This window comes from Sesamum indicum, linkage group LG6, assembly GCF_026168435.1.
Source record: "Sesamum indicum cultivar Baizhima isolate 11 linkage group LG6, ASM2616843v1, whole genome shotgun sequence".
NCBI classification, from domain to species: domain Eukaryota; kingdom Viridiplantae; phylum Streptophyta; class Magnoliopsida; order Lamiales; family Pedaliaceae; genus Sesamum; species Sesamum indicum.
The window spans coordinates 3,327,020-3,353,722 of NC_142662.1; the positions used below are offsets into that span (position 1 = coordinate 3,327,020).

The 26,703-nt window shown below is 36.7% G+C and overlaps 2 protein-coding genes across 9 annotated transcripts; both read right to left on the bottom strand.

Moving 5' to 3' along the window:
• Positions 1-747: 747 nt before the first annotated feature.
• LOC105165173 (Quinone reductase family protein) lies at positions 748-12,230 on the bottom strand. Of its 6 annotated transcripts, none has more exons than XM_011084088.3 (7): positions 5,852-6,041; positions 4,720-4,777; positions 3,593-3,649; positions 3,243-3,289; positions 3,038-3,131; positions 2,349-2,614; positions 748-1,141 (listed from the first exon to the last, which is right to left on the bottom strand). In XM_011084088.3, exons 4-7 carry the CDS (start codon positions 3,266-3,268, stop codon positions 916-918), a joined length of 612 nt encoding a protein of 203 aa, XP_011082390.2. In that variant the 5' UTR covers positions 3,269-3,289; positions 3,593-3,649; positions 4,720-4,777; positions 5,852-6,041; the 3' UTR covers positions 748-915. The 6 variants fall into 6 exon arrangements, with proteins under 6 accessions (XP_011082390.2, XP_011082388.2, XP_011082387.2 ...); XM_011084086.3 differs by having other exon boundaries at positions 4,720-4,784; XM_011084085.3 differs by lacking the exons at positions 3,593-3,649; positions 5,852-6,041 and adding an exon at positions 10,392-12,209 and having other exon boundaries at positions 4,720-4,784.
• A 196-nt stretch (positions 12,231-12,426) lies between these two features.
• LOC105165172 (anthranilate synthase alpha subunit 2, chloroplastic) lies at positions 12,427-20,330 on the bottom strand. 3 transcript variants are annotated; one of them, XM_011084082.3, is made up of 11 exons: positions 20,136-20,330; positions 19,510-19,694; positions 18,292-18,481; positions 17,350-17,501; positions 16,630-16,745; positions 16,301-16,547; positions 16,158-16,214; positions 15,121-15,273; positions 13,992-14,072; positions 13,570-13,656; positions 12,427-12,986 (listed from the first exon to the last, which is right to left on the bottom strand). In XM_011084082.3, exons 1-11 carry the CDS (start codon positions 20,227-20,229, stop codon positions 12,663-12,665), a joined length of 1,686 nt encoding a protein of 561 aa, XP_011082384.1. In that variant the 5' UTR covers positions 20,230-20,330; the 3' UTR covers positions 12,427-12,662. The 3 variants fall into 3 exon arrangements, with proteins under 3 accessions (XP_011082384.1, XP_011082386.1, XP_088738203.1); XM_011084084.3 differs by having other exon boundaries at positions 18,292-18,470; positions 19,510-19,691; positions 20,136-20,294; XM_088882077.1 differs by lacking the exon at positions 20,136-20,330 and adding an exon at positions 19,828-20,115.
• Positions 20,331-26,703: the final 6,373 nt, after the last annotated feature.

The following is a 26,703-nucleotide window of genomic DNA, read 5'->3' on the forward strand; positions in this document are numbered from 1 at the left end:
ACATATTTTTTCCCTAAGAAAAATATGATTGTATCTTCATCAGTTTGGATGGGTTTGAATTGGGGTTCGATTTTCAGAATCCAGGTCAAATTAAATTGGATGTACAATTTGAGTAAGTTGGGAAGATGTCCTGAAAACATACTGATTTTGAAATTTTCTGTGAAGAATTTGAATGCTTCTTTGACCAGTTTTGAAAGAATTTGTGGTTCCAGACCAAAATAATACCACCATCCGACGAACCAATTTGGGATTTTTTCTGGAGAATTTTTGGTGCCAAAAAGAAAATAGAAAGACATGGTATTTTTCTCATTTTTTTTAATAAGAAAATATTGAAAGGCTTTGATGTAATTCCAATATGAAATCAATGGATATTTTCTGTTTGGAATATTTTTGAGGTCATAGGGACTTTTTCACCAGTCAGACAAAGAAAGAATGGAATTTATGAAAAATTTTCTATAGCCAATTTATGAGGAGTTGGCTGGAGCTCCTTTGGGGGCATATTTTGGATAAAAATAGATCTTGTTGAGACAAGAATGTCTTCATAGAATTGTTGGGTCTTTTGATGATCTTCGTAAATCCTGTTATGGTTTTCATCAAGAATCATTGTTGCCATTAGAACTGGATTGTCTTGGGTTTGTTCATTTATCTATTCATCCTCAATTATACAATCGAGGTGAAAATCTGATTTCTCAAAATATGGAGAAATTGGTGAACTGGATTAAGAACAGGTTTTGCATACATCTCACATCACATAAGTTATATGCCGGCATTTCAGTGCAACAGGAACTCCAAAATTTCAAGCTTCATTTACATCATGAACTTTTATAAGCTATTAGTTCCTTCTTTTTTTGGTAAAGATATTAGCACAATGTCATCATCATAATTCTTGAAACGTGCATTGTAGTATAGAAGATTTTAAGTCTTCAGCTTTCTCGTAATTTCAGTAACGTACTTTCCCTGATGAAAGGCTTGCTGAAGTTCGAGCTCTGTGGGCTCACGTGAACCGTCTGCTGCATAAGTTCCAGCGCCATAAGAAGATCCACCCTTCACTTGTTCCATCTCAAACATTCCATTGCCGAACGTGTAGCCCAGAGGAACAAAGATCATGCCATGATGTGCTAGTTGTGTTATGGCAGTCAATCTGCAGGTAAGAACTAAGCCACAACATCAATCACATTTTTACATATACATCAGGAAAATTGTAAATAATGTGTGTTTTCTCCAGATGGCGGGTGCAAAGGGCACGGAGGATGATTTCTTGATCTCTCATTGATCAAGACAATATGTTCAAGCAGATTATTTCCGAATGAAGGTTTTCTTCCTATACTTTTTGGTAGGCAAATTGAACCAATCTGTGGCACACCAAGAGCGAAGCATCTTGGCTATGAACTTCAAATGTTTTAGAGAATGACATTGCTGCTGACTTGTAGAAATAGATTGTAAATGATCACATGTCGGGTTTGGTTAGAATGATGATTGATCACTGACCACTATGAAGCTTATAGTCAAGCATTTTCGTACACGTGGCGTGTATATGTTCAATGGAATACAAGATAGAATTTGGAATTGAAAATCCAATCCAAAGAACATTTCAGAACTTGGAACCGGAAGAAAAAGAAATACAGTTAAAAGAAAAGAAAAGGGAACTGACCACGTCTCTTGCTGAGATGGAAAGTTGTATTTCCTTGTAAGTAAATTTTGCAGTAACAATCTCACAAGACTATAAAAGAGAGACAAACTTCAACCACCAAACTGAATATCTGGCTGATTCGGAGGAATAACTGGGAATTACAATGAGCAGGCATGATGTATTTTTTGGCAGGCTCTATTGAAGAATAGCACGGTGGGATGTCAAAGAATTGGCCCACTGCAGGTACGAGACTTCATAAGCTCAGGGACTGGAGAAATAAAGGATAAAGGACACTTAGGTTGTCATGAACTCAGATAAAATCTACTGATCTTATAACCAAACATACAATGCAATTGCATGCATGTTTGTCAGCATCAAATAAATTGACTAGCAATAAATACGCTTCAATTTTGAGCAAGCAGATTCACTATGTTCCTGTTAGATCTTGAAATTGCAGAGAAACAATTAGGAGAAGAATAGGGACTGAACTAACGATGTGGGCAGTAGAGGGGCCGGCTGACCAAAAGAGACTATATTTCAGTCCAAGAAATGAGTCTCATAAAGGACCAAGAATGACGAAGTTCATATACTACCTACATAAAAATGTCTCAAAACCCTTCATGAATGATCACAACAGATCAGTCAGTGATCAAGCAAACATATAAATTTGTAATAGAATCAAAGCTGCAATATCAAACACAGAAGAGGGAAAACTTACGCGGTAAGTTCCTGTCCACCCCCATGGAAACCTGTGCTCCAGAAGATCCCAGCAGGCTTCCCAGCAAGAGCTTGAGTAGCCCATATTTCATAGGTGGCATCGAAAAAGGCTTTGAATTGTGCTGCCATTACCCCAAAACGGGAAGGAAAACCAAAGATGAAGCCATCGGCCTCTACAAGCTGTTCAGGCCTAATCTCAGGTACATCATCAGCTTTTTCAGGAGCCTTCATCTTCTCTAAAACTCGGTCGGGCAGCGTCTCAGGTACCTACTTTGCAATGAAACAAGCACTCAATAACAAAAAAGGTTAAAGCTTTTGTTACAGCAAAAAATATTAATCATCAAAAGCTAATCAACAATCAATAAGTAATCATTAATGGCCATCAACAATCTTTACATATAGCATTGCATCAGAAATATCAACTATCAAAAGTCCAATTAGCAATAAATAAAGAATGAACAATCAATATTTGAAGTGCTCTAAATTCAAATTAACACAATCAACTGATCAGCACAAAAGTTGACCTTACGAAATAGTATTTTGACATCAAGAAATTCAATAAGTCCACCGAAATACTTAAAACTTTCATCAAATTCCAATTCCAATTGAAGCCCTTTTCTACAACAACCATCTTCTCCAATTTCAGCTCCCTTTGGAGGAAAGAAACCGAAGCCCAACTCAAATAATCACCTGCCAAAGTAATGCTTCAACACCGGGAACTGAGTTTGCACCCTTCTGTATTTCTCTTGCCATGTTCTCCACATGTCCATACAAGGAGTAGTAACTAAAACATAGCCAAACATAACCTTAAAACCAATTCCCGACAAGATTAAGATATAAATACTCCAGCCCAGTTAATTATCAAAAAAGGAAAAAGTTCTTTTGCCTGACTTACACTATGTAGACCTTCGTGGTGGGCATTATCAGTTGCTTCTTGGATACCTGAAATTACGAACTCAGTGTAAAGAAGGCAATAAACACATTGATTTCTTTGTTCAGAACACAAGAAAACCAGTTTTGTGATGCCCCTTCCTTAATCATTTCCAATTATTCTAATAAATTCATAATTATCTCAATGAAACAATTGATGATAAAGTCAACATTTGACAAACACCTCAAGCGAATTACATACTTAATCAAAGTTTCTAACTATTATAATATATAAAACACCAATTCAGTCACAATTTAGTATTCTTGTCTCCATATAACTAGAGCTCACGATTTAGGATGGCACTGCTGACCCACCTATAAAGTTGGCAACTGATTGACCGTCTAACTAGATGAGTCACTGCTTTCTATCTCCTAAAAGAAACACATGGCAAATTTGATAAGTTGTCAACTTAGTAAGTATTAGCTAATTAACTTACATATATATACACATATATAGCCATGTATAACATAAACCCAATTTCATTCCACTACCACAATCAACCAATATTTGTTATGTGCTCACAAGACACCAATTTCAATGATACCAATCAATCAATATTACGCAATTTCATGAAATCACGAAGTAATAATGCCAATAATCATGTGAAACCAATATCAGAATCAAACACCATCCACAACATCATTTATACATCATTGAAGTTTAATTCTTATAATTATTAATTATTTCATTTGGGCCCGCTTAATCTAACTGAATCATATTTAATAGTTTTGTCGGCTTTCATCATCTCAATCAATATCATACAATCATCAGCAGAAAGTAACCATCGTATGTGATATCCCCAAGTGTGTAACAATTCTAGCACAGGACATCACAACCGAACCTGGCACCCCTACACCACCCCAGTGTATAGCTAACAACATAGGATATTCCTCTGCTACTCAGAACACCCCAATACCCTTTGCACCGTGGTACCTAGTTATATATTCATTTTTCTCATATCATATATTGCATCATCATGACAGCACACAACTCATCATCAATCACATCACATCACATCACATCATCGTAAACCATTGGATATACCTAAAATAGATAAGCCATCTTTTCATCTCAATAAATCATTCACGTTTTATCAACTCCGTTCAACACTCATCTCAATGTATCATCTGTACATTTGCAACTTTACAATTTGATTTCAGGCAAATCTTTAAATAGAATAGTGTCACAATTATTTACAACAACTCCATCATTCATTTTCATTTGATAACAAAATCAATCAATTAGAATAATGTTACAATCAATCTCCGTAATTCAACTTTATTCACCAAATGTATTACATAGCCATAGACAAAACATATAATAACCATTTCATGAGACAACCATATAATCCAATTAAGCACATAACAATTTCTAATCAAGTTCACAGATAGATAAGTAAATATATATATATATATATATAGATTCAATTAACGATACTTACCTCACTTTCCCCAACTATTTGAATAGCAGAATGATGTGCTCGGTCCTGCGCATTGTTTCTGTGTTCTAAAATGAATTATAAAATGTATAATTAATCAATCTATAACATTACAGTTTCTTCGTAAAGCATTAGATCATATTCGTACACTTATCACTAATCTCTGAATATCTCCTTCTATAAAACTCATATCTTTATTCTGTTTTCTTTAACATAAAGTAGACTCGACTATCTTTCCATTAGTGTATATGTTGATATTTTAAAATCAGTGCTTATATTTTAAAAATTACTCTTACCGCCCCTGAATCTTTACTCCTCACGGTATGAGCATTGCTCACTAATTAAATCATAACTTTATTTACAATCATTAACTTTAAAAACTTTTAGTATAATGAACTACATAATAAGCTTTCCAATGGTATATGATTTGTATTTTAAATCACAAGAATTAATTTTATTAAAATCTGTCTTTGTGATCTACTAGATTTTCCCTTGACAGAATCTCTATTCCAATTTATAAATTTTTCTCAGATAGAAATACAATTGATAAAAGTGCAATTTTTACATAAGATATTCGTATTTGTCTCTAGTTTCATTTACAACAAGAATCATACTAATTGGATTTATATATAATTAGTTGTTTAAGTTTTATTACAACCTGGTTTAAACATAAACAGATTCGAATCTACTACTTTAAAATTATCTCAAAACTCATATACTCTTCCAACAATCACCATATTTTCATAATATAATCTCGTAGGTTCCTAGTTTCAGTTTAGGAAATGATCATACAAATTGAACCATTATATCTCAGGTTATAAAGCTTTTAGTACAGATTATCTGATTTGCCGCAGAAACAGAGCAACAGAACATTATCTCTAATTTACCCTTTAAAACGAATGATTCGGCTTTTGCTCAAAACTACAAAGTTTAGTAGACACCCTAAAGTTTTCATAGAAACAAGAATCACTAAAGTTTGACAGGTATATCACAAGAAAATCATGATTTACAGAGGCTGATCGAACAGATTGTTTTCTGCTACTTTTCTTCCAACCTAATCAGTTTGCTTTCTTTAGATTCATCTTACATCTTATTTTTCCACAAAATTCAGACAATAACTAAACAAGATACTTACGAAATTCAGCTACAGAGAGATTCTTCAAAGAGATGTTAGAGTGTTCTTTCACTAAAGGAAGAATAGAGATAACTTGGTGTTTTTATACACCACTCCACTGTCTATATATATATGCAAGTGGGTGTTTTTAACCCCATAATTTTTATTGTCTAAATTTTCAATTACTTTCAAGAATTTATCATGTCAAATAAATTTCTATTTCGATACTAAATATATATACACACCATTTATCAATATTGTTATGCTGATAATCGGTAATTATGTACTAAAATTTGAGGATGTGACAAGTTTTCTGTCAGACCTGAAGAAGGGTAGGAAATACAGGGCTGATATTGAAAAAATTGATGCAAGAACAAGAATACAAAAGAAGTTCTGTGGTTTCAATTTCTGTTCATTTTATTTTATTTTTTTGGGTGGTGCAACAGACGAAAAGATAAGAGCAAGTCATTTCGTTTGGAATTATTTGCTCGCAAGCATAAAAATATTGAAATTGAGTTGGCAAATGTGCTTTCTGCAGTACCCTCGATATTTAGGACAGGTGATTCGCATGTCAGGTTCTTGTTTTTTTAATGCTTTTTCCCGACAGAGAATCTTCAACATACACCTACGCGTGTATTAGGAGGCCTCATTTTTTAAATCATTATATATAATTTAAGGGCAAGTAGCAATTTATTTTCTAATGATATTGTAAATGAGCAAATTATTTTTTACGAAGAAAAAATAATAATTTACCCCTATATTTTTTAAAATAAAATTATTTACCTTCATGTCTAAAGAGGTAAATTGATTTATTTTAAAAAATATAGAAGATAAATTGTTATTTTTTCTTTTATAGCGAGGTAATTTGTTCTTTTGCAATATCACATTGAGGTTGTTTGTATTTTTCTCTATAATTTAATTATATTTTTTAATTTAGAAAATATAAAAACTAATCATCCATTGATGTAAAGTTTGTATAGTACGAGAATGCAATAAAGATTTGCACTGACTTAAGCCAAAGGTAAATTGGGCAATAATTATCCACAAACTATGTGTATCATTTCCTTTATGAAAAAAATCAGATAGATGAAGGACAATTAGGTATGTTTAGCCGCAAAAAAACCAAAGAAAAGTTTTGTCTCAATATGAAAGTTAAATGGGAGGATGCGAGATACTTTTGCCGTATGTGTATGTAATCTATACAATAGTGATTAATAGGGGAATAGGATTTGGGTGAGGCGTCGAGGAAAGAATGGCGGGGGCGGGGGCGGGGGCGGGGGCGGGGGCAAGGAAGAGCTAGAGAAAAGGTAGAGGTGAGGGGAAGAGGGCCTCGATGGTGGGTTCACCTGGGGAAGGGGTGGAAAGTGGATTGCTTTGGGGGAAGGGGGCATTTACTTCAACTTTCACTCTCGTAAGCTTCATGAAAACTCATGTATTTTAAATACTTTAATAAAGTTTGACATTAAGTACTGGCTCGTAGCATTTATGAACATAAAGAAAAGATTAAAGTGAATGTTCTAATTATAACAAATCTTACAATACAATTTTAGTTAAAGTTTGATATCTATATAGTTATATTGCTAGAACTCTTAATCCAAGATGACACTATTGATACACCTAGTATTACGAAGATAACTTATGATTCACTTTAGCTAGTCACCTATGATGTATTCCCTAAAAAAAGCATAGGGATTAAGAATAGTATTCGGCACACCACACTCTAGGTTTACTCTCAGTTAGACTTCAGCATTTGTGACCAACATAATTAATTAAATTCAATTTAATTAATTACTTTTTACTATCCTATAACTGAAAATAGCCCGATACCATGTGCTAGCAATAATCCATGGCACTAGAGACTAGGTGAAATATGGGGTAAACATTTAGGTTCCGAATCCATATGAGTACGGTCCTATCAACTGTCTCCAAGCGTTGGTCTAGGGCATAGGATTAGGCATCGGTTCCCATTCTTAACTAGGCAACTATAGAAGGGAACAAGCATATCCGCTCAGGGACGCGCTAGCGGAAGCGAGAGATAAATAAGAAAAAAAAAAGGTAAACTCAACGTACCAAGGGTGTGCCCTTGGTGTTCTCGAGCATTTGATGTAGTATGAAAATAGAGAATAAAATATTCATACGAGGCTATGGTTATAAAACGAAAGAGATGCGTAGACTTAATGAGAATACCTCTTTCAATTCAAGTTTCCAACCGAAAATCATTCAATTCAAGATCCCAACATAGGAATCCTCCAAAGCAAAGTCCATATCACAATGAATCAGACGTTGATCCCTTTGCTAGAAGAGATCATAGTCAAACTCCCAAAAAGAGATAAAGGAGGCGGCGGCCGAATTGAAGAGAGGAGAGGAGAGAGTGTGTGTTCTCAACACCACTCACTATGTGTTGTTGTTTATTATGTGTAATTATTTTCTAAATAGTTATACACAAAGACATATATATATATACCTTGTATAGATAATTAGAAATGTGTATAATACATTCTACTCATCTATAAGGTAACCCCTTCAACTATATAGTATGATCAAATCATGCCTTATAGAAAGGGTTCTAATTACGGCCAAACTTGCACTTTCCAAAAGTGCAATTTCTTGGTCAACTCTCCTTCCATCAATTGGCATATGTCTGTTGCACAATCACCTTTCGCATAGATCCAATATATAGTCATCGTGTGCACATGACTGTCATGGTTATTCTTTCGAGTATTCTTTCGCAAGATTTCTGGGCAACGGACAACACGACATATCTTGCAAATTAATGATGCACAAGGGGTCACACACAAGGAAACAGTTGCAATCACTCATGAATTTGTCTCCTACTACCAATTCTTGTTAGGAGGGGACAAGCGTCAGCTGGTGATGGATTTTCGGTATCTTATGCCTTGGGCACGACATATTTTAACAGAAGAGGAAGCTGCCTATCTTGTTGAGCCTTTCACTACAGATGATGTCAAAAATGTCATTTTCGATATTGCTGAGGATAAAGCACCGAGACCGAATGGCTACTCATCGGGATTCTATAAAGCCGCTTGGTCGGTGGTGGGGCAGGAAGTGACGAAGACGGTGTTGGATTTCTTTTCTACGGGAAAGCTTCTTAAGCAAATCAACTGCACGCTTTTGGCGCTTATCCCCAAGGTTCACTCCCCATGATTGTTGGTGATTTCTGTCCTATTTCATGTTGCAATGTACTATATAAAATTATTGCAAAACTCATTGTCGAAAGATTGAGTGTGGTATTAGACAAGATTATTAGTCCCTGCTAGGCTGCCTTTATCCCCTGTCGGAGCATAGGGGACAACATTATGTTAGCGCAGGAACTTTTCACTGGTTACGACCAAACCCGACTGCCACCAAGATGTGCTTTGAAAGTCGATATTCGGAAGGCCTACGATACTGTGGAGTGGGACTTCTTGTTATTGGTTCTACAGTTATTTGGTTTTCCCGTGGCATTTAGCAGGTGGATCGAAGAGTGTGTCACATCACCCTCATTTTCGGTCGGAATGAATGGAAAACCACATGGATTCTTTGCAGGTGCTAGGGACTAAGACAAGTTAATCTCCTCTCACCGTATCTTTTTGTGCTCACGATGGAAGTGGTTCATATGAGATTTTTGCAGCTGATTGAGCAGGATTTGACGTTCACATTCCATTGAGGCATCATGTGTATTCCAGCTGGGTTTTGTTGATGATTTATTGTTGTTTTGTCGTGCCAATGTAGACTCTATTCGAGTCTTAAAAGATGGGCTGGCTCGATTTGCTACATGATCGGGGCTACGACTCAACGTTGAGAAGAGTCATCTCATTATTTTTCGGTCAGCCCAAGATGTGAATGAATGGGAGGGTCATCTCCAGATAAGGTATCTTGGTCTCCCTTTGACATCTTCTAAGTTATCTATTTTTGGCTACCAACCATTATTGATAAAGATTGATGAGCATATTAATGAATGGGAGGGCTTGGCACTTCCATATGTAAGGAGGGTGCAAATTCTTAAATCCGTTCTTATGGCTCTAAGTGTTTATTGGGCATCTGCATTCATATTGACAAAAGGGGTCATTAAAGACATCGAGAAGCGTCTGTGGGCTTTTCTTTGGAAAGGCACGGGAACTAGTGGGTGCGAAAGTAGCGTGGAAAGAGGTATGTAAGCCGAAAGAGGAGGGTGGACTAGGACTTAAAGATATTGGTACTATTAATCGTGCCCTGATGTGCAAAAAACTGTATCACGTCATCCGATGCGACAGGACTTCTACAGAAAGATAAAAACATTGCTCAAGTTTGACATAAACTCAAGGTAGCAAACAAAATAGGAGTACAACTCCTTAAACCTGTACATGCAATTCACAAACATACAAGAGAGGACCAGGAGAGCATCTCCCATAGGATAAAGAGATAAGCAATCACATAGGGAAAGATAAGCAAATAGCACATTGTCAGAGAATTTCAATACAGCCATTTTAGCATGGGGAGATGAAAGAGATAGTATTAGAATTTTGAATTCTAATAGAAGGGAGATTACTAGCATCAAGTTTGATCAAACCTCTGAAGATACCTGTTATGTTCTCTGGATTGAGGATAGAGAGGTGTTGAGCCATGCAGCCTTGATTAGCAAAGTAGTCAACCACTTGATTGCCTTCTTTGAAGATGTGGCACAACTTAATTTTCAGCTTGAGGGAATAGTAATGTTATTTATTGGAGAATGTGTTGAAGGTGCGAAGCTCCTAGAAATGGGGTGGATATGAGTTTGATAACAGCAAGTGCATCTGTTTCAATCCAAATTTTTTTGATGTTCCTGTCAAACACAACTGAAGGCCTCTGTGGATAGCCTTGAGTTCTGCAAGTGCATTAGATATGATGCCAAGGGGCTCCTGGAAAACAAATAACACCTGGCCATGATGGTCTCCAAGAATACCTCCAGCCCCCGAAATACCTGGATTGCCTTTTGAGGCTCCATCAGTGTTCAATATAAACCATCCCATTTGTGGTTTTTCCCACTTAACCAAGGTGCAGTATGTGCTCTTCCTCTTGATTGGAAAGGAGATTTTGAGTGAGAAGGCCAAAAATCTATCCCCTTTCCAATGAGTAGTAGGCTTCCACATTTTAGCCTTACCATGGAGTTGCAAGTAGTTATGGATTTTGAAAATGATGGCAGCTGACTTGAAAGAGGTACTCTCATGCTTGGCAGTATTGCAAATGGTCCAGATGCTCCACAAAATCAGAACTGGGATGAGGTCCCTAATGTGAGCTTTAGAGTCTCTGTCTGATTTCCAAGCTTTATGAAAGATGGGGAAGCTATCTGTGTAGGGAAAAGTGTGTTGCAGTTTGTTAACAAAGAAATGGCAGACTTCAGCAGACACTCTATTCTTCAGCATTGTGTAGGATTCCATCTTCTTGAGCAAAAGATTCTTATATCTAAAGTGGGTTCCTCAGTACTGCTTCCGTCTACAGGGACATCTCCCTGTGCTTTTTCTGTTGTCTTTTGAAGTGTATTTGTGGACTTTATGGGCTCTCCTTTATTCGTACCAACAAGAGCAGACCTGAGACATTCAGCAAGTTGGTTTCTTCTTTAGAGAATCGAATTTCAGGTTCACCCTTGAATGTAGAGGTTGTGCCTACAAGTTGAAGTTCATTTTCATGGGAAGACTTTTTTGCAGCTCGTAGAGGATTTGACTGGAAACGAGAGCCTGTGGATTTCTGCAACAAAACTGGCAAAAGACCTTTTTGAAGGTGGGGCAGCAAGAGTATTTGGGAGGTTGGGGTTTGGGATCAGGCGGGTTAGAGGAAGAAGGGGGTGATTCAGGGGTTGGAGAAGGGTCAGCCATGGAAAGGGAGGAAAATGGACTGGTAAGGTGGAGGGGAAGGAGAAAAAATTAGGCTGGTGAGCTCCGGCGGCGGCCATTGCCGGATCTAGAGGTCGGAAAAGAAAGGAGGGTTGGAATTGCGGTCAAAAAGAGGAAGAGGGAGAAGGATTTCAGGTGCAAGCCAGCGCGAAAGAGCCTGGCTGTGAGGGACTGCCGGCGAAGCGGTCTGAAGATGGACAAGAGAATCAACCATTGGGTGGGAAAATTTTAGAGGGAATTTTACGGCAGTTCTTGGTTGACTTTAAGTCTTCCACTCCAATAAATAGCAATGTTGAAATGCAGTCCCTCAGGAAGGACTGCAAAAGGCCGCAGATTTACATATTCATACTGATTCAATGCTGCTTCTGCATTTTGATAGGATCCCAGCTCCTCCAACCAAAACCTTGGTGAACTTGCTTCAAGAGCGCTCGAAGATATTGACTGAATTTGATTCAGTCATTTTGCAACAATGCTGCAGAGAGAACAAAGACTTTTTGGCTCAAACGGCTTCGACCCATTGTCTGAAAACTTTGATACCTGCCCAGCGTTTTTGTTTCCCTTTGCAAGGAAAGTCATGTTCTGCTCTTTTATAAGACTGGTTAAATCCTCCACTAGCAAAACTATTCGCCTTTTATAAATTTATTTCTTGCTATTAAAAAATTAATAAAAAGAAGAAAAAAAAATCCTATAGTATTATCATATTCTTGTGTATATGCTAAGAAGCTATAATATTGTAAATCTGCAGGGTGAACAATAAATCAGTCTTTATCCTATACAACGCGGTAATGAATTTCAGTAACAAACTGTTTCTCCAGCAAACAAAATCCTCCAATGTTGCATACCAAACAGACACAGCTTGATTTTTCCCACCATTAAAGACTGCTAGACTTAAGTTTTCTCCAACACTCCTTCTGTGGCAGCAAAATTTCCAATGGGAATGTAGGGAGACGGCAGAAAGTTCACAGGGGAAAGCTGATACGATGTTATTTCTCGACAAATGATGACTCTGCAAGATCAATGGCACGAGCAAGAGCAGCGGCCTTGTTTTCGCACTCTCTCTGCTCATCAGCAGGATCACTGTCAGCCACTATGCCAGCCCCGGCTTGGAGATGGGCGACCCAATCCCGGCGCTTCCCACTGTCCTTGTACGAATACATAGTATCGTAACGCGTGCTCGTTGGGAATACAATTGTTCTCAGAGCTAAAGCAATATCCATATCTCCTGAGAAAGAAATGCCACCAAATCCACCACTATATGGCCCGCGTCTTGTAACTTCTAGATGATCAATCAATTCCATGGCTTTCACCTGTACGTCAGAAATTAAGAATTGCATATGTTATGCTCTCTTATCTTGACGCAATAATAGCATGCTGTCTATTATAGCCATTGGCACAGCTTGAAGTATAGTTCAACAATGTAAATAACCAGAAATGAAAAAGTGCATGGAATTTAGAATTGATCATAAAGTTTTGAAGAATGTTCAAGGAATTTTACTTTCAGTGGATTTCTAGACTCTCACTTACAAATACAACAAAAGAAAGAAAGTCAGAAGTTCATAATTATCAAGACACATGCGAGAGTCGAACTGCCTTTAAAAGATGAGCCCCATCCTCACCACCACCGTCCCAACCTCCCCAAAAGATAGAAGTGATTGTAGTATGTGCAGAGAGTCTTCAGGTTTAATATGTGCAGGAAATAGCCTTTACTGGAATAAAAAGAAGTTAGCATGACATTGAAATGAATGGCAACTCTATCAGCAAGAAACCCAAGAAATAATTAATTTCAGGGTGTACTTCTAGAAGCAGAAGATCAAGAAGTGGAAAAATCAACAAGAAATTCGAACGCCAATAAGTAAAACAGTGATACTAGATGAAAGTTGCTTGAAAAACCTTTGGGGCTCCACTAACTGTTCCAACAGGCAACGCTGCACGCAGAGCATCCCAGCTGGTCAAATTAGATGATAACTCACCAGTAACCTTCAAAATGTATAAACCAACAGAAAGCATGAAGATACTAAGAATTAGTGGAAGTAAATATTTTTGCTAGAGCCTAGTTTTCTGGAAACAAATGAAAAAAATGAAGCAACAACCAAGTTTGCTACTTCTAGGTTGAATATGCAAGAGCACCATCATTGGGCCTTTTCTTTTACTCGGTATCCTTTAATTTCCTCACATTATTTCCCATCCATGTCAAGAGTTATACAGTTTATTTTGGGTTTACTCAACTCAACTATGCCCAAAGCACTTTTTAACTTGCGCATATATAAAGAAGATAGTGAATGATATGTATAATCTCTGGCTGCAATACATACAGTGGAACTAATGTGCATGACATGGGAATAGCGCTCGATGTTCTTGAGTTTCTCAACCTTCACAGAACCAGATTTAGACACCTGCATCGACAAAAACTAGTATTCGTGAATCATGACAGAATAATAATTATACACCTTAATTTTGAAAAAAAGAAGCAGATTCCTCCTACACCAAGAATTGAATAACGTCATTTCCTTTCTACAATTAACCCAATAGCACTTATTGTGCTAACATATTTTCCTTTTACAGTGTATTTCACACTATCTTATACATAAGCTTGACGTGAAAGTACATTTATGAACCCACACTGTATTAGAAATAAAACTCTCCCCTAAGAGGCCAATAACCCAAACCACACTTCTAAACAGTCAGCCCACTCCACAGAAATATCATGGTCTGGCACCCAAATTTGCACGCCATGCATATTGATTGGCAAGGGATAAACGAATAAATCAATTTCATTAATCCCTGAAAATAAACCTTTTACCACCAAGGCTAGTGGTTACCATCCTTGACTCATCGAAAAACAAAGGTCTGAAATCTGCTGCATCTTGCCTAATTCACTTTTCTCTGTCTGTACATTCTAAATGCACAATAAAATCTCCACCCATACCCCGAGAAAAAGCAGTCCAACAAAAAAGTTCACACCATGAATCAATATCTCGGGAAATGAGAATAGAACTTCAGTGTGAAATGGATAAACTCAGCTGTAATCTGGGCATGCCAACACCAGGGCCCAAGTTCCACATTGCGATATTCAAGAACTACCAATTGATTTGATAAGAAATTTGAGATAAGCTCAGAAAAAACAGAAACACTAGTGCTTTATAACTGGTCAACAAGGTTATTTAGCTTGAAGGTGCAAAGTTTTCTCTCTGCAAAAGTTATTTCTGCTATGCCACAGTAGAAATTGCAAATATAGTTTTACTGGAGTAGAAATTTTGTCAAAAGATAACGGGCAGAGGAAGAACCTAAAGTATTTTCTTTGAACTAAAAGCTTGGGATTCTAAAAAGGTTACTCCAAGAGCATGTTTTCCCAATCACTAGTGCCTCACGGCATACAAAATCATAAATCACACAAGTAGATCTCATCTATAGGTCATAGAAACATGGAATATAGAGGACAACCTTTCCAACATCATTTCTTCCCAAGTCAACAAGCATAATGTGTTCTGCACACTGTTTTTCATCATGCAGCAGCTGATTTTCCAGCATGTAATCTTCTTTGGGCGTTTTGCCTCTACGGACAGTTCCAGCCAGAGGTCGATTAATGACCTTACCCTGCCATTGAGGGGGAATACAACAGAAATAAAAGTCAAGGCTAGTAAAAGGAAAGGGAAAAAGAATATTAAATAGCCATCATGAAATACTTGATTAAAAAAATCAATAGAATTGTCTCAATATCCATGAAATAATAACTACAAGTCCAAGTTCATAGTTCTGAATATGTTCTTGCAGCTAGATTTAGATGTCACAACCGAAAAGAAACCATAACCAGATAGATGGCCTGCTGAGTTACTGAGTATGTTGCAGTAGACTGTATAGTCCTTCCAAGCCTTCAATATACATCAGAAGGCAAGTGTTGATTTGAGAAAGCAATCATGTACTAGACCTAGCCACATCGTCAACTGTTTAAAATCTAATCCAAGATTCCATGAGTCTATCATGAAAGGACCCTGCCAAAGCCAAAATTGTACCTGTTAACTGTTCTATCCTTGACATTAAGCATGACCGAGTTTCCAAAGAATTAGGGACTTAGAGGTGAATTTGTTGCCTCTCTTGATGAAATCTAAATTTACACAGCATTGGACAAAGGATCTTGAACTTTTGGTAACTTCTACTTAAGGAGCTAACTATCAGCTCTTTTCCATGATCCGTCCATGACACTTCACCATTTGTTATGTGTAATGTAAGTAAGGTTGTTCACACTATCTTCCAATGCATAGACATAATTTAGTCCCTTGGCCCTGATCAAATGGACTTCTTCTGGAGCAAATAGGATGGGATGTACATATATATGTTTAAGGGTCTTTGTCATATTATTCTCAATAAACAAGTTTGCCTAAGAGGAAAAGAAGATCAATGCAATCAGAGTGGTAAATGCATTAACACTGAAATCTAACAGAATCACCATAAGCACAGTGCAGCATACGAAGAGTACGTACCTTCTTAACTCGAGTCAGGATTTCAGGACTTGACGCAACCAGGATACAGCCCCTTGCCTAATCACCAATTATGCATCTGAAGATTGTAAGGAGAAAGCTGAGCCCCTAATAATTGGACAAATTTCAAGGCAGAGTAAACAGACCTGTAAATAAGTCATATATGGACTTGGATTAACAATTCTTAATGCTCTATACACTTCAAAGGGATCAGCAAAAGTTCGACGTTCAAATCGCTGGCTGAGCACAATCTGGAAGATATCTCCTGCCAGGATATGCTCCTTGGCTTGCATCACTGCCTTCCGGTATTCTTCACTTGTCATTGTGGACTTGCTCAAAGATGGACCAAAAAGGCTTGTGTACAATTTTATTGAACCCGCAGCCAGCTTCGGACTTGATTAACAATCAAAAGAAGAAAATTTAAAGCAAGAAAAAATAATACAGGAACAAGTTAAAAACAAAGTGCATCACTTACGGCACTATATCATGCACTCTCGACACTAAAGCTTCTAATCTGTTCATGCCATCATCATAAGCCTCCTCGACAGAAGAAAACTGGTCCAATCTGACCCAGTGTATCACATATGCTTTCTGGGAGAAAAGTATATGAGTATTTAATGACACAGCACTTAAGAAGCAGGACAATGAACTTTCTAGGAACATGAACATCTAGCCTCAACAAGTAGTTTCCTGAAAACAGACAGGGAATAATGAAAATATAATTGATCTTAAATCAAACATTCTCCTAGTAAATGAAATCGCCAGAAAAAATTTAATATCAGAAACAAATCCAGATGAGAGATCAACAAAACGAAAATAGAACTTAATTTAAAACCAAAAATTCTTTTAGTAAACTAACTTGCAAAAAGTTCTAACATCGGAAACTTAATCTAAATGAGAGATCATAACAAACATACAACAAGGCAAAAGTATTTGAGTGACATGGTAAAGGAAATGCAAAATATATGTTTCAAGAGAGGTGTATTTTCCATTTAACTACACCACAATGAAGAAATTCTATCAAATGCAGGCAGTAACATGAGAGAACAAATTAGTCCAACATTATGCAGCCTATATATATATATATATATAAATAGCTAAGTCCAAGTTAGCTAAAAATCTGAGATTCTTTCTCGTTTTGCCTGTATTATATAAATTAAAAAATAAATAATAATTTCAAGAAGAACGAGAGAACCTTTTCCACATGATCAAACACTATGACATCATCATAAAGACCCAGATGAACATCAGGGAGGTTTCTGTCATCCTCGGGAGCTTTTGAGAAAGGAAGCTTTTTCTTTTCTACATAACGCACTGTATCATATGAAAAGTAACCAACCCAACCACCTGTTTGGCAGAAAAATATTGTGAATTGACAACCATAGCTATTCACTGTTATTATGTCATTATTCAATATATTGAAATTCACTAATGATGATAGATAAACAGAAATATATAAAGCATTTTCTTAAAGCCATGTGTGGAGAATGATGATAGATAAACAGAAATATATAAAGCATTTTCTTAAAGCCATGTGCTCCACTGTACAGCCAGGAAACGCAATAAGACTGTATCTCTTAAGTCTTATCTATAAGGGTATTAGTAAATCAGCATAAAGCTAAGCCTCACCTACGTGAAACATAAATTGATGAGAAGAATGAAAAAGGTCAATAAGATATGATACCGAACCATGGTCTCTCATCTTAATCAGGCGTAAACCAAGAATTATGGGAACAAACATGATTTGGAATAGCTAAGACTCTTGTCACAGAATATCATTTTTCACTAGATCCAGGTGAAATCAAATAAACTGAGTTTCATTAATGTAAGGTAATACTCATCGCATATTAGTAAGTCCCTTTATATAACATTGTAGAAATCAATTTAGAGTAACCCGTGTCATATCTGAGCCTAATGGGAACTGATACCATTTTGTAAGATAGAAAAGGCATGGATAGCAGACACTGCCCACTAGAAGCAAATAAACAATGCAATATGGAAGGTAGAAATGCTCATCTGCTTTTGCCAGATCTTGAGGCAAGAGGTAATCTTGTTATAGCTTTTCACATATCAATCATGATAATTAAGTATTCCTTTCAATGTGTACATAATTCAAAACTGTAGGTGGTTATATTACCACAAAATGCTTCTGGGAGCTCATCAATGCGTTGGGGTTTCCACTTCTCCATAATCCTCCGAGGAATAACCATGGGATCCTCCACAAACTCCTCCGTTCTTTGTCCCTCATGGTGATCAACTATGGTAACCACATTCTCCTTTGCCACAATTTCCATTGTTGGCTGAGCTCCAATAACACTATATCGCCCCTAGGAAAGTTGATTGTACATTAGCTAAAGCAACAAAAAAGTTAGAAGAGAAAAACATTTACAATTAAAGATTAGTGTTCTAACACTAACAATGCCGCATAAGCCATAAGGACAAGAAAGTATTATCTATATGGCCTAAATCCCTTTTCGGTTCTTGTTTGTTGACAATTACCCATTTAGAAATCAAAGGATAACCTAGAAACACAGACTTGCAAATACTGTAGAGTGTACACTACTGGTCAAGTGCAGGATTCCCCCCTAACTGAGATCGTTCATATAGTTTATCTAGATGAAAGTCTTCTGAACTGATCTATAGTTTCAGGCTCAGGCGGGCAATAGGGATAGGAACTTGTCCTAGGAAGATGAGGAAGATGGAGAAGGAAGTTAATCTCAAAGCCATGAGACTATTTCGACATAAGAGTCCTGGGAATGTGTAGCAAAAAATGAAGTTCTACAACTTGATTCCAACAACGATTAACAGCTTTTAACAAGATAGAATAATTAATTATCTTTTAAGTTTGAGATGAATTAGATCCTGATTAAGCAAACTAGATGATTTATCAATTAAACATCCTTTCATAGGCAAAAAGTAAGAAAATGAGGTCTTCAATGATAAAATTAGTCAAAATACAATGCTCGGATACATCAAATACCCCCTCCCCCAGCTTCAAGAAACTTTGAGTTAAAAAATATGTAGAGTTTTAGGTTTCTTGGATTATTATTACTACAAAGTGATCAAAGACTAGAAGTGACAAAATTATCAATTCTATCTGAATTTTAGGATTGTTACAGTATACAAATCAGTTTTGCATTGGTTCAATCAAACACTTCTCTAGATTTTTAAAATATCATGAACATTTCCTGAATGAATCATCAGAATCCATAAATTGTGGCCTAGGGCTAGCAACAAAGAACGACACCCTCAAACAACTCGCAAAGGTTTACCATTATCGTCATCTGTAACTCTGTATACCTCATATTATCTAACTAATACAAAAAGAAAGTAAACGGGATGAAAGAAAGCTTACGACACTAGATGCTTTTAGACCAGGCTCAACAGACTCGAAGAGAAAGCTGGGTGCATCCCGCTCATCTTCCTTCACCAAGCACCGGTATGCAAGTACCGGAGTCAAATGATCAGAAAAAATTGGTCTGAACAGTGGGACCAAATTCCCATGCTTAGCAGCTTCCTTGAACTTGGCAGAGTGGTCTACTGCAGCCATCAAGCAAAACAAATATCAGCTGATCCTCCCTTCCATCTCCGCATCTATTTAATGGAAAGAAAGACTCTTTGCATTAAAGTGTAAAACTTCATTGTCATTTCAACGCTACATCCCTTTTCATACATCTGATTATGGCGGGAGGATGAAGCTTAAACAATTCGGAAGAGAGTAGCCATTAACACGACTTCATAAACCCCTACTGATAATCTGTTTCACCATTTTACAATCTTCAGAGAGACAAACGCTACATTTGAAATGTACATCAAGCACCAGAACTTAATAATTTTCGCCACCCCCAAAAACGTAACAACATTGATAAATACAAACAAACGAGTAACTAATATAAAAAAGTGAAAAGGGATTTGAGTTAAACACGTAAGCATCCTAAAAGATGCTAGAGTTGAATCGTCGAAGATAGAATATAGGATCACCGAAGGAAGGAGGTGCGACGGAACATCTAACGGGGCGGAGAGTCTTGAAGTTGGCCTTTAAGGCAATGGCGTTTGAGAAGGCTAGGGTTTCCATTTGCAGAGTAGTCCAAGACTGTGAGAGGTGGATTGCGTATTTCCCTTCGCCTCTGCAAGCAGTATTTTTGGACGAAGACTAGTAAGTAGGAGGGTTTATAATCATGATTATGTATATATCGGGTGTAGCCTCGAAATGCATATTATTTGTGTGGGGTTCTAAAGTTCCAAATTTGTCCTATGTAATAATGATGCAAAATACAGATGCAGTTCCAACTTTTTTTTTTTTTTCGAGTAAAACCACCGTAGATATATAACATGGAGAAGATTGTTCACATTGGAGAATAATGACAACCAACAAAAAAAAAAAGAAAATAAAAACCAAGCACAAAAGTTCTAAAGTAATCCTCTCCTTTCCTGCCCAACCAATTGGTAGAATAGGTGATTTGGAAGTCAATTAGATTGGCATAATTGTAATTCATTTTGACAATAATTCGATTTTATGTAATATTATTTAGTGAATAAAATGAGTATTCGTTATTGATATTTTCTTTGTTGTGCTCATTATATATATTTGCATTTTTTTTTTTGCCATCACAATAAAACCCACACACTACTTTGACAACCATGCAACAGTTGGATTGCACATTAGATGGCGACCATGAAATCAACTGTCAAGAGTTAGGTATCAAATGTTCCAAGTTGTATGAAGACTTGCATTAAGAGTCACTTTCATTTGACGAGTGTCGCGTTCCATCGACGACAGACGTGGGACGTCTATGCAATGTTAGTGGGTCGATTGGTTAGGTGCCAAATCGACTGAACTGGCTCGTGGGGATCGTCGTATAGAAGCCTTGGTCGGTATGACTCGAGTCTCCAGTTCCGATAGCATGGGAGTAGTCCTCAGACTTGAGGAATCACGGCAGTTATATGCATACAATGACTATGTATTGGATTTGTGCGAGAGGTGATCGTGTTACAGATATGGTCATCATAAGCCTTGTCTAGTGTAGCCAAAACATGTAGCGAGGATAGTGAGCTTCAAGAAGAGGATTTATACCGTGTCAATACGTGACAGAGGAATCTCCTATGCACTTGGAGATGCGTCTACACTCTATGAACATGTGGCCACAATCATTGGTCGAATAGGAAAAGAGGTTCCTATGTTAAGCAATTTGGCATAACGCGATTTCAAGTATTAAGCATAAACGCCTAATCCATGATGGGAGTCGACACGAAATTCCATGACCTAGATTAAGTTGGATGACGGTAAACGGAAGGACCGTACCCATATGGACTCGAAAACCTAAAAGTTCACATGGATATACGCCTAGTCTCTAGTGCCATGGACCGTTGCTAGACGGCCACCCATGGTGACGAGCTTTCTTGATCAAATATTGATCGAGAATTATTAATTAAATTATATTTAATTAATAATAGTGTTGGACACTTGCCCAAATCTAGTTGAGAGGTGAACCTGAAGAGTCACACAGAAATCACCAAGAAGGGACGAGGAATTAATTCCATAAGTTATTGGATTACTTACAAATGAGAGAGATCCATTGGATGGCGGAGCCCAAGAATAAATTGATAGGATTGATTTATATTGGGTTTGCCCTTATTATTTAATAAGTTGGACTTATTAATTAAAAAAGATTTATTGTGCTCATGTATTTAATTGGATTAAATATATGATGGGCTTAATTAGGTAGATTTTAATTAAACTAGATTTAATTAAGATTAATTTGGCCTTGTATTTTTATCCTAATAAAATTGGCCAAGCACCCCTAAATTAAGTACATTGGATAATTCTAGGGAAGGAAATAATTGACTAGCAATTCTCACTTTTGCAAAGTGCTATGTTTGTCATTTTTTATTTAGAATAAAGAATATATTGCCTTATGGATAATGGAATGAACCTACACATATTCTAGTACATCCATACAAGGTATATATGCATTCTAATTATTTGGAACAATTAATTATTACACAACACCAGAAACCAAAAAAAAAAAATCTTCCTACCCTAGAACAACTCCAATCTGCCGCCCCCTTTCTCTAAAAACACACATGGTATGTTTTCTCCCTTATTATCTTCTAGCAAAGAGAATTAAGGGATCTTTATTTTTCGGTGTGGTGTGGACGATCTTTAAAGGACTTCTACGTTGGAGTCTGGCATGAACAAATCAACAAAAGACGGTTCGAAGGAAATCAAACAAGAGGTAACCTTTGATTTATGTTTCTTGCGCTCCTCGGTTTTATCTTACATGATCAGCCCCAGTTTATTGTTTATTTATTTAACTATATCGAACGCTCAAAAACTCCAAGGGTACACCCCTCGGAACCATGGTCTTATTGTATTCAAGTTTTAATTAATGTATTTTAACCACCTCTTCCGTTTGCGCGTTCCCCGGCCGATCCACTAGCCGCTCCTTTTACCAATGACCCGGATCCCCAATGACCTCTTGTGCTTCTAGATTGCCGCCATCAAACAGCCTCGGTTTCGCCTCCACCACAATGCCCAACAGGTAGTTAAGAACAGATCCCAATCCTTCCTCCCCAACTCCCTGTAAACTTGTCTAAACCATTCCTCAATATTGCACGAATCATATGCCAGCATTCACCAGGGCAGCCCTGAAATGGCCCAAACGAGTCGAGCAAAATTGCATTGATAGATCACATGCAGTGCAGTCTCATCGTCGGATGCGCAATCTCCACAGCCATGCTGCACTTGAATCCCCCAGCTCCTCAAGTTAAAATTGGTTGGTAGAGCATCAAGTAATAGTATTTAGAAATTAATAATAAGAGTAAATACATAAATTATAAAACCTTAAAACTCCGAAGAAGAACACTTCATAGTAGATTTATCACAAACACAAAAAAAGTAAAACATAATATCTAAAAGACAAAGAAGAGAAGCCTAATGAATAAATAAAGAGGAAATTGCAGAGAGACATGAAATTGAACATATATAAAAAAGAAACAAGTTAGTACTACTTTATTAAGTTGCCCTTTGCATTAATTATGGAAACAATTCCATGGATTTTTATTAAATTTAAAAGATAATGTATCAGCAGTGAATCGATAAAAATAATGAAAAAGAAAAGATGGACTATTATTAAATAAAATCTATACTCGTTAATGATTAAGTAGAGAAATCATGACTATTTATTGAATAAATTTAACACATAAAAAAGAAAATAATACGATCAGATTATTTTAGCTAAAGACAAATATTTAAATAAAAAATTAAACAAACAAAAGCAATCAATGGGACGTGATGAAAAAAATAAAAAAAAATTTTAAAAAAATAACGTAAATACTCAAGAATTAATAATAACCGAAAATATAAAATTATACACCCACAACACATTAAAGAAGTAAACGATATAATTTAAAAAACTAATATTTAGAAGAAGAAGAAAAGAATAGTATTCAAAACAAAGAGGATTAAGAGACGTAAAATTTGGCATCGTAAATAGAAGGATGAAAGAGAACGTTAGGCGATGCACCAGAGAAAATAGTTAGTATTGTTATAAACTTAGAGAAATTCTAAGTTTATTAGTCTATCACTCTTAATAGAATATAAAGTAAAATATATGTATTTCTCCAACAAACTTTCTTTGTTCACTCCAAAAACTTCTTACAAATGAAATACATGGTGGTATTTATAGACCACCAAAATTGTGGTTACAAAATACATCATAACTATTTTAATTACAAATTATAATGGGGGATACAAAAGGGTGTATAACATAATGGGTATTAAAAAAAGAATATGAAGAGGTGTATGCATTCATATATACATATTATATATAATACTCCCCCTTGAATGCATACCTCTTTATCATATACATCCTGCCTCGTTAAAAACCTTGCCTGGAAAAACCCAGTGGGATAAAAACCAAGGCTAAGGAAAAGAGTACAGTTGTATAATCTCCCCCTCAATTGAGGCAGATATCTTTCAGGTGTCGCATGCCAATATTACGTATGAGTTGTTTGAACACCTTTGTTGGTAATGCCTTCGTAAACAAATCTGCTAAGTTCTGACTTGATGAAATTTGTTGAACATCAACTTTGCCTTCCACTTGAAGCTCGTGAGTGGAGAAAAATTTTGGTAATATGTGTTTGGTTCTGTCGCCTTTAATATAACCATCCTTGATTTGGGCGATGCACGCCGCATTGTCTTCATATATTACTGTGGGACTTTTCTCGATTGATTGTAGTCCACATGATTCATGCACATAATGTATTAGTGATCTAAGCCATACACATTCACGCCCAGCCTCGTATAATGCAATTAATTCTGCATGATTTGATGAGGTGGCTACCAAAGTCTGTTTGGTTGAACGCCATGAAATAGCAGTTCCACCATACATGAATACATATCCAGATTGAGATATAGCTTTATGTGGATCAGATAAATACCCCGCATCTGAATAACCAACTAATTTGGTTGTTTTGGCATCATCATGCCTTTCAAAATATAGTCCCATGTCACTTGTTCCACGTAAATAACGTAGAACGTGTTTAACACCATTCCAGTGTCTCTTTGTTGGTGTTGAACTATATCTTGCTAGTAGATTAACAGAAAATGCTATATCTGGTCGGGTATTATTAGCAAGATACATCAATGCACCAATTGCACTGAGATATGGTACTTCTGGACCTAAAATCTCATCATTATGTGCTGGAGGACGAAACGGATCTTTATTAACATCAAGCGATCGAACTACCATAGGTGTACTCAATGGATGAGCTTTGTCCATATGAAAACGCTTAAGGACTTTTTCTATATAGTTCGATTGATGAATGAAAATTCCACCCATAGTATGTTCGAACTGCAGGCCGAGACAATACTTTGTAGTGCCTAAATCTTTCATCTCAAACTCACTTTTTAAGTAATTAGCTGCTTGTCGAATCTCTTCAGGAGATCCAATAATATTCAAATCATCAACATACACAGCTATGATTACAAATCCCGACTCTGTCCTCTTTATGAATAAACATGGACTTATTTGATTATGGCAAAATCCTTTCTTTATTAAGTACTCACTAAGACGATTGTACCACATACGTCCTGATTGTTTAAGTCCGTACAAGGACCTTTTCAATTTGATGGAGTACATATGACGAGACTTTGACTGTAATGCTTCAGGCAATTTTAATCCTTCAGGGATTCTCATATAGATATCTGTATCCAATGACCCATACAGATATGCAGTTACCACATCCATGAGCTGCATTTGTAGTTGTTCAATTACTGATAAACTGATTAAAAATCTAAGTGTGGTAGCATCCACTACAGGTGAATATATTTCAGTAAAATCAATTCCGGGCTTTTGAGTAAAGCCTTGGGCCACAAGTCTAGCTTTGTACCTTACAACTTCATTTCGTTCATTTCTCTTGCGTATGAACACCCACTTATAGCCAACAGGTTTGACACCTTTTGGTGTTGGAGTTATAGGTCCAAATACTTCTCGTTTATTTAGTGAGTCTAGCTCATCTTGTATGGCCTTTTTCCAACTTTTCCAATCATTTCGATGTCTACATTCCTCCATAGTTTGAGGATCATTTTCATCTTCATCCATGATTTGGACGGCTACAGAATAGGCAAAAATATCATTCATTTCAATTTCTTTTCGATACCAGCCTAAACTGTTATGAGCATAATTAATAGACATCTCGTAACTGTCCTCGAGATCTTGCTCATTGCTTTTGGAGTCATCAGATAAAACCGCTTCAGGGATTTTATCCTTAGAGACACTAGTGGTCACATTCATATCGTGATTAACTGAGACGATATGTTCCTTTCTCTTTCGAGGATTTGCATCTTTAGAGCCAAGTGGTCTACCACGCTTCCTGCGTATTTGTGACTCAGATGCATTTGATTTATTAAGAATCGCTTCAGGGACTTCTAAACGAGCTGGAACATTTTCAGCCGGAATATGTGATTTTGTGACCTTTTTGGTATCTATCAATGCTTCTGGTAGCCTATTTGCAACACTTTGCAAATGTATGATCCGTTGAACTTCAAGTTCACTATCATTTGTCCGTGGGTCCATAAAAGACATAGATGTTGCATTCCATGCAATATCTTTCCTTTTAATCTCCTTATCTACTCCCCCTAATGCCGGGAATACTGTCTCATTAAATTGACAATCCAAGTACCTAGCAGTGAATTGATCACCGGTCATTGGTTCAAGGTACTTAATAATTGAGGGAGATTCAAAACCAACATAAATTCCCAATCTCCGTTGTGGCCCCATTTTAGTTCGTTGAGGAGGGGGTATCGGGACATACACCGCACAACCAAACACCTTTAAATGAGATATATTTGGTTCTCTTCCGGAGACCAATTGTAATGGAGAAAATTTATGGTAAGCGGTAGGTCTAAGACGAATTAGAGCCGCTGCATGCAATATTGCATGCCCCCATGCCGATGAAGGCAATTTTGACCTCATCAATAAGGGTCTAGCTATTAATTGTAACCGCTTAATTAACGACTCTGCCAGGCCGTTTTGAGTATGTACAT